This window comes from Triticum urartu, chromosome 3A (genome assembly GCF_056163025.1).
Source record: "Triticum urartu cultivar PI428250 chromosome 3A, HENAU_Tu73, whole genome shotgun sequence".
In the NCBI taxonomy this organism is placed as follows: Eukaryota; Viridiplantae; Streptophyta; class Magnoliopsida; order Poales; family Poaceae; genus Triticum; species Triticum urartu.
In genome coordinates, this window is record NC_141875.1 from 276,654,013 (window position 1) to 276,665,712 (window position 11,700).

The 11,700-nt window shown below is 45.5% G+C and overlaps 1 protein-coding gene across 2 annotated transcripts; it reads left to right on the top strand.

Moving 5' to 3' along the window:
- Nucleotides 1-5,794: 5,794 nt before the first annotated feature.
- On the top strand, nucleotides 5,795-11,319 carry LOC125543930 (uncharacterized). 2 transcript variants are annotated; one of them, XM_087546912.1, is made up of 3 exons: nucleotides 5,795-9,033; nucleotides 9,609-9,713; nucleotides 10,238-11,319. In XM_087546912.1, the coding sequence occupies exon 1, from the start codon at nucleotides 8,011-8,013 to the stop codon at nucleotides 8,905-8,907; it is 897 nt and encodes a 298-aa protein (XP_087403038.1). In that variant the 5' UTR covers nucleotides 5,795-8,010; the 3' UTR covers nucleotides 8,908-9,033; nucleotides 9,609-9,713; nucleotides 10,238-11,319. The 2 variants fall into 2 exon arrangements, with proteins under 2 accessions (XP_087403038.1, XP_087403037.1); XM_087546911.1 differs by having other exon boundaries at nucleotides 9,609-11,319.
- The last annotated feature ends 381 nt before the right edge of the window (nucleotides 11,320-11,700 follow it).

Genomic DNA, 11,700 nt, shown 5'->3' on the forward strand with positions numbered 1-11,700 from the left:
CCTCGGGGCCGTCGGATCCGCGAGGAGGGGCGGCGCCGGAGTCGAGAAGCAGAGCTCGCTGGTGCGGTCGCAGACGGGCGGCGGCCGGCGACGAAGTGCGGCGCTAGCGCGGCGGAAGACGGGGCGGCGGGCGGCGACGAAGGGCGGCAGCGGCGTGGGTCGTGCGAGGCAGCGGGCGCGCGGGGTCGGGCGCTAACCTGGGTGTCGGAGGCGCGGGTGGTGCGAGGCGAGCGGCGCTGTTGCCGGCGGGGAGCTCCTGCGAGCCGGCGAAGTCGGCATGAGACGGTTGGTGAGGGTCGCGGCGGAGGCGCGACGGCAAGGAGACGGGGCGAGCAGGCGGCGCGCGGGCCTGGAGGGCCGGCCGCGGGCTCTCTGGGCCGCGGCGAGTGGCGGCGGCGGCAGGATGTGTGGTGCCCCATGGTTGGCCACGGGCAGGGGGGGGTTCGTCCGGCTCGGGCCAGACGTGTCCGGCGGCGGCGGACGGTGGAGCTAGGATTTCGAGACCCGAATTTTGAGGGGGTGCACCTATTTATAGCTAGGAGGAGGTAGGAGTGTCCAAATGGAGTGTAGTTTTCGCCCACACGATCGTGATCCAACAATGGAGGACATGGGAGTGATTTAGCTGGGTTATTGGGCCGTTTTGGAGGGGTGTTGGGCTGCAACACACAAGAGGCCTTTCCGTTTACCCGGTTAACCGTTGGAGTATCAAACGGACTCCAAATGGCACGAAATTTTACAGGCGGTCTACCGGTGGTGTACCAAGGCCACCTGGAAAATCTCGGTCCATTCCGAGAACGTTTAACACCCGCTCACGAAAAGAGACAAACGGGGTAAGCCCGTGCATGTAGGAGTGTCGGATTGCAAAACGGACAACGGGGAAAATGCTCGGATGCAAGAGACGAACACGTATGCAAATGAGATGCACATGATGACATGATATGGATTGCATGAAATGAACAAAATGCAAAATGAAGACAAAACCCAACCACGAAGGGAAATCTCATAACTTAAAGCCGAAAATGCCAGAGTCAGAGTTACAAATATGGCAAGTTACATCCGGGGTGTTACAACACTCCACCACTACGAAAGGATCTCGTCCCGAGATCTAAGACTGAAAGAACTCCAGTTATTCGGAACGGAGGTGGTCCTCGCGTTCCCATGTGGCTTCTCGGTCGGAATGGTGTGAACACTTCACTTTTAGGAATTTGATAGACTTGTTGCGATTCTTGCGCTCGGTTTCTTCAAGAATAGCAACGGGATGCTCATGATAAGACATGTCTTCTTGGAGATCAATCTCTTCAAAGTTGATGGTGCGCTCAGGTGTCTTGAAGCACTTGCGAAGTTGTGACACGTGAAACACATCGTGCACGTTTGGGAAGTTGGACGGAAGCTCAAGTTGATAGGCGAGATCGCCTCTTTTGCCAATGATCTTGAAAGGACCCACGTATCTAGGGGCAAGCTTCCCTTTGATACCAAAGAGACGAGTGCCTTTCATTGGAGAGACGCGGAGGTAGACATGGTCTTCGATCTCGAAAGCCAAGTCACGGTTCTTGCTATCATAGTAACTCTTCTGGCACGATTGCGCGGCTTTGAGATTTTCATGGATGACTTTACACATTTCTTCAGCCTCTGTGATCAAGGCATTGCCAAGAAGTTGGGGTTCACCAGTCTCTGACCAATTAAGAGGAGTACGGCACTTTCTGCCATAGAGAATCTTGAATGGGGCCTTGCCCGAACTCCCTTGGAAACTGTTGTTGTAGGATAACTCGGCATATGGAAGACAATCTTCCCACTTCATACCGAAGGAAATGACACAAGCCCTGAGCATATCTTCAAGGATTTGATTGAATCGCTCGACTTGGTCACAAGTTTGAGGATGGAAGGCTATGCTGAAGTGAATGTTGGTGCCCATGGCCTTCTGGAAGGAGTCCCAGAACTTAGAAGTGAAGATGCTTCCACGATCTGAAGATATCAATTGTGAAATGCCGTGCAAGGAGACAATCCTGGAGGTGTATAGCTCTGCCAGTTGAGCTGCTGTGATAGATTCTTTGATTGGAAGGAAATGAGCCACTTTAGTAAGCTTGTCAATGACAATGAAGATAGCATCATTTCCACGCTTGGACTTGGGAAATCTAGTTACGAAGTCTATCTCAATATGATCAAACTTCCATTCTGGAATAGCAAGAGGTTGGAGGAGACCAGCTGGGCGTTGGTGTTCTGCTTTCACCCTTCTGCAGACATCACATTCATTTACGAATTGAGCAATTTCTCACTTCATTCGAGTCCACCAATACGAATGCTTGAGGTCATGGTACATCTTCGTACTACCAGGATGAATGGATAGAAGGGAATTGTGTGCCTCGTTCATAATGACTTTCCATAGATCACCTTTAGGAACCACAATTCGATCCTCGAAGAATAGAGTGTCTTTGTTATCAAGGCGATAGCACTTGTATTTGGGTTGGCTCTTGGCAATCCCATTTTTCACCTTCTTCACCATGGCATCAAGAAGTTGTGCCTCATGAATTTGATCTTCCAAAGTAGGAGAGACCTGGAGGTTGGCAAGAAAGCATTGAGGAACAACTTGGAGATTCAGTTTGCAGAAAGGTTCTCAAAGGTCTGGTTGGAAGGGCTTGAGAATTAAGCTATTGCAGTAAGCCTTCCTGCTCAAAGCATCTACAATGACATTGGCTTTGCCTGTAGTATATTCAATACTCGGATTGTATTCTTGAATCATTTTGACCCAACGAGTCCGCCTGAGGTTGAGGTTGGGTTGAGTGAAGATGTACTTGAGGATCTAGTGATCAGTGAAGACGTCCACTTTCCTTCCCAACAAGAGATGTCTCCACGTTAATAGAGCATGGATAACTGCCGCCAACTCGAGGTCATGAGTGAGGTAGTTCTTTTCGTTGGGCTTCAACTAGCGAGAGGTATAAGCCACAACTTTCTTCTCTTGCATTAACACAGCACCGAGACCTTGCAGGGAGGCATCACAGAAACCTTCAAAAGGCTTGGATTCGCCAGGAGGAGTCAAGACATGAGCTGTGACTAACTTCTCTTTGAGGGTGTTGAAAGCAACATCACACTCAGGCGTCCAGACATACTTGATGTGCTTCTGGAAGAGGTTGGAAAGAGGCTTTGCAATCTTAGAGAAATTCTCAACGAGTCTTCGACAATAGCTTGCAAGCCCAAGAAAACTGCGGAGCTGCTTGACATTCTGAGGCGGTTCCCAATTCACAATTGTAGACACCTTCTCAGGATTAGCTGCAATGCCCTTGGCGGAGATGATACGACCAAGGTAGAGAACCTCATCAAGCGAAAACTCACACTTGGAAAACTTCACATAGAATTTATGCTCTCTGAGTTTGTCGAGTACCAACCTCAAATGCTTGGCATGATCCTCCTTATTCTTGGAAAACACCAAAATATCATCAAGATACACCAAGGCGAAATCATCTGTGTAAGGGTTGAAGATGAATTTCATCATGCGAGAGAACGTTGGAGGGGCATTGACAAGGTGGAAAGACATGACAGTATATTCATAAGACCATAGCTTGTCCTGAATGTTGTCTTGGGAATATCCTGTTCACGAATGTGAATCTGATGATAACCCATACGGAGGTCAAGCTTGGAGAATACTTGGGCACCTTTAAGTTGCTCGAAAAGCTCATTGATGTTGGGAAGTGATTACTTGTTCTGTATTGTTTTCTTGTTCAATGGACGGTAGTCGATGCAGAGTCGTTCCGTTCCATCCTTCTTGTTGACAAAAAGAACACCATAACCCCATGGAGAAGAACTCGGTCTGATCAGACCCATACGCTCTTGTTGATCGAGTTGTTTCTTCAACTCCTTCAGCTCTTCTGGTCCAAGCTTGTAAGGATGTTTGCAAACTGGTTCCATGCCAGGCTCAAGATCGATAACGAATTCAACTGGCCGGTGAGGAGGCATTCCTGGAAGCTCTTCTGGAAAGACGTCTTGATATTCACAAATGACTGGAATCTGAGAGATGGCATTCAACTCGCCCTTCTCATTGAGAGAAAACAGTCGAATGGTATCATCCCGAGCGGCATAGATGATCACATCCTTAGATGAGTGTGTCAATTGAATCTTCCTACCAGCACAATCAAGCTGAGCCTTGTGCTTAGAAAGCCAGTCCATGCCAAGAATTAGATCAATATCTGAATCACCAAGAACAATAGGAGAAGATAGAAATTTATAGTCCGCCATCTTGATAACGGAATCCCGAATGAATACTCGAGAAGTCATTTGTTTAGCCCGAGAAACAATAGACAAAGGTCTCGGAAATACTTGACTAACCAAATCATGCATAGCCACAAAAAGGTGTTGAAATGAAAGAATGCGATGCACCAATATCAAATAAGACTTTTGCAGGAATATCATTAACAGGAAGGTTACCCATGATCACTTCTGAAGAGTCCTCTGCCTGAGCTGCGTTCATCATGTTGACCTTAGCATGCTTGGTATTATGCTTGACCACTGCATTGCTGGCAGATCTCACAGGAGGAGGAGGCGGAAGGCCCCGTTGTTTGAAGCTCTTCTCTGCATAGTGCCCTTTCTGCTGACACTTGTTGCAAGTAACCTCTGAGAGCGGATGATGATAAGGAGCACTTGACCTTGGAGTATGAGACTGAGCTTTGTTCTGATAGCCTGGGTTGGGTGGGTGGGAAGATCCACTGCCACCTTTGCTCTTCTGCTGGTAGGGCTAACAAAACAGACAAGGAGGTGGCAAACAGAACTTCTGTTGCTCAGCTGCACTTGTGATGAAGAAGAAGATTGAACTGTGTCCCTGACTCTCTTCTTAGATGCCTCGCACTTGAGCTGAGCAGCTTCCTGCTTTAGTGCCATGTTGTAGAATTCATCATACTTTGTCGACTCAAGAAGCACGAGAGCTAATTGCAGACCTTCTCTGAGGCCACCTCTGAATTGATAAATCATGCTCTTTTCATCAGGGACGTCTTGTTTAGTGAAGCGAGCGAGTTTCTGAAACTGGATATTGTATTGATACACGGACATGCTGCCTTGCTTGAGATTGTGGAACTCCTCACGCTTACTCTCAGCAACACTTTATGGAATGTGATGAGCTTTGAAGTCTCCACGGAAATCATCCTAGGTAATCACACGACCTCCTCTGGAATCTCTGTATTGTTGATACCACTCAGCAGCTTGGTCTTTGAGTTGAAACGAAGCAAACTTGACAAAGTCCTTAGGCCTGACATTGCTACACTCAAAATGTTTGCAGATTTCCACGAGCCAGTCGTCGGCGTCTGTCGCCTCGACACAGTTGTTGAAGGACTTAGGGTGGTTTGCGAGGAACTAGTTGAGGATAGCAAACTGAGGCTGATTGTTGGCTTGGTCTTGATTTCCTTGGTTGCCTTGCCCTTGGTTGCTGATAAGCGCATTTCATATACATTATTTGATGCTCAAATATACCATTAATTGAGATATATCCATCCGTTCTTGCTACGAATTGTTGAATATTCGAATGATAATCATAAAAGAGAATGTTGACTAGTGAATTGTTTATTTTACAGAAAAGTGCGCAAAGGCACTATAAACATCAAGATTCGATCGATTGCCAAACGCAATGAGACCTGGGGCTGGAGCGAGAGAACGAGGGACCTGAGCGAGAAGAAAAGAAGTATCTAGGGTCAAGGTAATGTTGGAGGATCATCTTGAGAAGAAAGAAAGGAAGCAGGAGGTCCAAAGTGAAAAAATGGCAGATCATAGGAGGAGGTCAAGATCCCTAGACGCCCTGATTCCCAAAATCGGGCCTAGCATATCTCCATCTCTCTCCCCCAATCCCCTTCTTCTCCACCCTCCGGCCGCCACCGCGGCCAGGCCATCATGGTGGCATGCCAACCATCCATCCACCACTCCATCACCCACTCCATCTCCACCACTTGTCGCTGCCAGCGTCGCATCACCACCTCAAACCACCGCGCCATCCATAAACATCTCCATCTTCCTCCGCCTCCTTCTCCACCTCTGGCCACCACCGCGACCAGGCCGGCGTGGTGGTGCACCTCCCATCCATCAGTGCCGCAAGTCACCACCATCTCCGTCCGTCTCCACCAGCACCATCCTCCCAGCCAGCCAGCAGCATCGTCCATCATTCTCTGCCGCCGCCGCGCTACTCCATCAACCTCTGCTGCTCCCTCTCCTTGACGCCCAGCTGCCGCTCCTTCTTACCAAAACTTGCTGCTGATCATTCTTCTCTTCTCCATCTACTGCTGCTTCCTCTGCTTCCCTTTCTCTGCTTCTTCCTTTGCCTCACTGCAGCTCCACCTTCTCCCAATTCCTCTCACATCTTTGCTGCTGCTTCCTCAAATCCTTCTGCTGCTCCTTTCTCCTTAATTCCCTCCTTCTCTGAACCAAAACTATTGTTCTTCTCTAAAGTCTGAACCGTCTACTGCTATTGTTGCTGTTTCACAAACCTGAGCTTCTCTCCCTCTATCACTCTTTCGTAATTTCTGAAAATTGTAATGTACACTTTGCGTATTGTTCGGTATACATGATTCGTGCCTCCTCTATGTTTTAGTTACTACAGTGTATGTGAAATTGTGAGTGGTTGAGCTACTCATTGTTGAGTCAGACTTGTACTGTCATATATATGTTTTGAGTCATACGTATCTTTGTGATTGTGGTTAATTCTAGTAACCGTGGTGTTGCATATTCGTGATTGTGGTTAATTCTCTAAATTTCTGTAAACATTGAGCAGTGTACGTGCTGTAATGTTTAGATCAGACTAGTTCCTGGAATTGCTATTTGTTCAGTATTGTACTTGTAAGATATAGTTCATGTTATGTGTGATCAGTGCTAGCTTTGTCCTTGTGACATATATGTTTGTGATATGAATCATCTATCTCCTATCATATAACTCTGTTCCTTCCGTGTATCTTATAATTGCTAGTTTTGTATACATAAATGTGATCTTGTCTTGTTAATCCCATTTGTTTAGGATGTTTGCCTGCAGTTTCTATTTTCTCAAATAAAAAATTAATACCAAAAAGACTGAGTAAAATCTGAATCTCCCTGTGCTCTTTGCATTTTCTTTGTCGTCGACTTTGGTTAGTTTAGGTCTATATTTCCTCGCAATCATCATCTGAATTATGTCACCTAGCTTTAGCCGAGCATTGTTGCTGTCGCGTAGTCCATGTGGAGAACACGACACTCGCAGTTTGGGCGTAAAACCCCACTGTACTCACAATAGATCAATTTGGCGACGTTGTCGGGGACTAGCGTCAAGCGATTATGTTGGCTATAGACTAGGCTTATTATAGTTCCGTGTTTAATTCATCGTGTATTTCATTATCTGTGTTTCTTTTATATTTTTTCCTTGATATTGCTTCGGCTTATTAGGATACTAACCTTATGACTAGTGTTTACTGTTTATGAGTGTGCGTAGGAAATCTGAACTAACTGCAAGTTGTTCTATAGTTACACTTGGTTAAGATGGCATTGCTTCGTGATCTTTGGATGCCCAAAAGTCAATGCTATATCACAGGACCGGTTTGGCCAACTATTGAAGCAGAGAACTTCGAGCTGAAACCTAGTCTTTTTGCTTTGGTTCAATAATGTCAGTTTGGAGGACGGCCTACTGAGGATCCCTATGAACACTTACACCGAGTCATGGAGTATTCAGATACAGTCAAGTACCACAGAGTTCCTCAAGACACAATCATGTGCAGGTTGTTCACATTCTCTCTCTATGATGATGCTCGTGCTTGGTACCAATCCTTGCCATCAAGGTCATACAATTGGATTGAGATATCACAAGCATTCTTGGATAAATATTTCCCACTACACAAGAAGTCCGCGATTCGAGATGATATCTTCAACTTTGTTCAGCGTGAAGGTGAGAGTTTGTATGATGCTTGGGAGAGGTACAAAACCTTGTTCAGGAGATGTCCCAATCATGGGCTCGAGAGATGGTTAGAGCTGCAGATATTCTAAAGAGGATTGACTTTGGACACTCGCGCTTACATTGACATGGCAGCGGGTGGAGTTATTACAAACAAGACACTTGATGATGCTTTTCTGCTGATTGAGAGCATAGCTTTCCACCAACTTCAGTGGTACAACAAGAAGCCCATGTCTGATTCATTAGTTTGCTTGCCACAAATCACTACACCTCAGCCATCAATTCTTACACAGAAGCCTGAACCTCTATATCAGTGTGACAAGATTGAGTTTACATGGATTATCTTTGATGATGATGACACCATTTTAGTTGATAGACACGCTACAGATCATATGGATACTAGTGTTGGAGATTCGGTTTTGCATTGTGATGATTCTTCCATGGATGAGCATGAGTTGCAGTTAGTTGCTTTTGGTATTGAGGAGTCACCTTCGGTTAATATAGATCATGTGCTGCCTGAACCAGACATGGAGAAGTTCACCTTTGATGATGTTAGCCACATCGGTTCTTCAACGCTTGAGCCTGAGATGGAAATCTTCATTGTTGATTATGATGAGGTCACTTCAGATGTCAAGGAGCAAAGCTCTACTATTTCACCTGTCGATACGAGCCAGGTGGAAGTTTCTACTACCATGCCTTCCATGGTATCTTCAGTTGAGGTAGTCATAAAACTTCTCCAAGGCCATCTCAGGTATTATCTCAGCTTTCTGGATAAGTTATGTCATATTGCTGATATTGCCTATGCACCATGTGACTTGTTGTTGATACATGTTCCTGATTTGCTCAATAGATATACGTATATGATAGGGTACTCAATCGATGACTTAAAGGGCATTCTCTCTATCACTTGTATTGGCTTGGTTGTTGAGTGTTCTTTCAGGTTGATGCTTGTGCACCATTTACTGCGAGTTGACCGAGTTCGAGATGACATTCCCTGGGATCCTGGTGGATTCACGACATGGTGATGAGGAGAAGCAATGGGCATACGCGAAGAAGAGTGAAGCTGGAGCAGGCATGGGGATAGACAAGCAAAAAGAGAAGAGCTAAAGTTTAGAGAGTGTTGAGCGAGTGCAACTTCCTATATAAACCCCGTGAGCTGTTTCATGTCCCCAATCTGAATATATCATCCATTGATACATGCTGAAATCAATTTCTATTTGGGTTCCTTGAGCCATTTCTTAAACGTTGTCCCACTGAATTTTACCTTTGACATATGGTGCTTGATGTGAATATCTACACTGATTTGTGGATGCCTTGTAAACTAGTGATCTACATACTGCTTGCTTTGCTGAAATTAGTGAAAGTTGTTAGTTTTGAGTGCTCAAATCCCTAGTACCCTAGAAAACTTCATCATTTTCTGCATTTACTTTGATACACCTAGATCATCAATTGTTAGATGCTGATTTTGTGCCAAGTGTGTTCCCCTTCAGAGCAATCATTCACCACTATGGACTAGCATACTATGTTCCTTGGATCGGTAGTATGTGAACCAGACCTGGATGAGTGATGATTCTTGTTTCCTTTTTGTATTCATTTGTGAAAAAGTAATAATGAATAAATAAGTCTGACTACCTACAGTAGCATGTCATGTTCCCTCGATCGGTGGCATGTGAAATTGGGTTAGCTTCGGCAGTAATTACTAATAAAAATGTAATTGTCGAACCAGGTGTATACCATGTTGTTGGGATCGGTGGTATGTTCCTTTGAGGAGACAAACAAAAAAACTAATAATTGGTCGAGCCAGGTGTATACCATGTTCTCGGGATCGGTGGTATGTTCCTTTGGTGAGACCGATAAAATATTATCATTACTTCCTTCAAATTCAATAAGTGCTTCAACCATAATGTTATGTTCCTAGTATTAAGTTTCTTTTTTTGGGATCATGCTCTCTTTAGGAACCCTTTGGTGCAATCAGCATTTGAACTTGTTGATCCAATTGTATCTTTGTAGAAGTTTAAAATGATTGAGTTTACTAGTGTCCTATTGCTCTGTAGCACTCTTAACCATTGATTTTCACTAGCTAAGTCCAAAGCATGCATTGTTTAGAGATATACTTCACTTGACATTCTCTAGTTAGTTCACTGTTCATATTCTTGCTCTTGTCATATGCCTTTGCTTGAGGACAAGCAAAGATTTAAGTGTGGGGGAACTTGATAAGCGCATTTCATATACATTATTTTATGCTCAAATATACCATTAATTGAGATATACCCATCCATTCTTGCTACGAATTGTTGAATATTCAAATGATAATCATAAAAGAGAATGTTGACTAGTGAATTGTTTATTTTGCAGAAAAGTGCGCAAAGGCACTATAAACTTCAAGATTCGATCGATTGCCAAACGCAATGAGACTTGGGGCTGGAACGAGAGAACGAGGGACCTGAGCGAGAAGAAAAGAAGTGTCCAGGGTCAAGGTAATGTTGGAGGATCATCTTGAGAAGAAAGAAAGGAAGCAGGAGGGCCAAGGTGAAAAAATGGCAGATCATAGGAGGAGGTCAAAATCCCTAGACGCCCGGATTCCCAAAATCGGGCCTGGCATATCTCCATCTCTCTCCCTCGATCCACTTATTCTCCACCCTCCGGACGTCGCCGCGGCCAGGCCGTCGTGGCGGTGTGCCATCCATCTAGCCACCACTACATCATCCACTCCATCTCCACCACTCGCCGCTGCCAGCGTCGCATCACCACCTCGAACCACCACGCCATCCATCAACATCTCCATCTTCCTCCGGCCACCGCTTCAACCAGGCCGGCATGGTGGTGCACCTCCCATCCATCAGTGCCGCAAGTCACCACCATCTCCATCCATCTCCACCAGCGCCATCCTCCCAGCCAGCCAGCCGCACCGTCCATCATTCTCTGCTGCCGTCGCGCTACTCCATCAACCTCTGCTGCTCCCTCTCCTTGACGCCCAGCTGCCGCTCCTCCTTCCCAAACCTTGCCGCTGATCCTTCTACTCTTATCCATCTACTACTGCTTCCTCTGCTTCCCTTGCTCTGCTTCTTCCTTTGCCTCGTTGTAGCTCTACCTTCTACCAATTCCTCTCACATCTTTGCTGCTGCTCCTTCCTCCTTAATTCCCTCCTTCTCTGAACCAAAACTATTGTTCTTCTCTAAAGTGTGAACTGTCTACTGCTATTGTTCCTGTTTCACAAACCTAAGCTTCTCTCCTTCTCTCACTCTTTGTAATTTCTGAAAACTGTAATGTAAACTTTCCGTATTGTTCGGTATAGATGATTCGTGCCTCCTCTATGTTTTAGTTACTACAGTGTATGTGAAATCTTGAGTGGTTGAGCTGCTCATTGTCGAGTCAGACTTGTACTGTCATATATATGTTTTGAGTCATACGTATCTTTGTGATTGTGGTTAATTCTAGTAACCGTGGTGTTGCGTATTCGTGATTGTGGTTAATTCTCTAAATTTCTATAAACATTGAGCAGTGTATGTGTTGTAATGTTCAGATCAGACTAGTTCTTGGAATTGCTATTTGTTCAGTATTGTACTTGTAAGATATAGTGCATGTTATGTGTGATCAGTGCTAGCTTTGTCCCTGTGACATATATGTTTGTGATATGAATCATCTATCTCCTGTCATATAACTCTGTGTCCTTCCGTGTATCTTATACTTGCTAGTTTTGTATACATAAATGTGATATTTGTCGGATTTCGGGTTCCGACAGACCCTTGAGGTTCGAACACTGGGGTGCGCGCGGAGATTTTGCCTCCTACCTACCTGCACCCCTCCGCCATGCTAGG

Excerpts from the sequence above, each read along its gene's own strand:
- LOC125543930 (XM_087546911.1), top strand. The coding sequence starts at position 8,011 with ATGGCAGCGGGTGGAGTTATTACAAACAAGACACTTGATGATGCTTTT.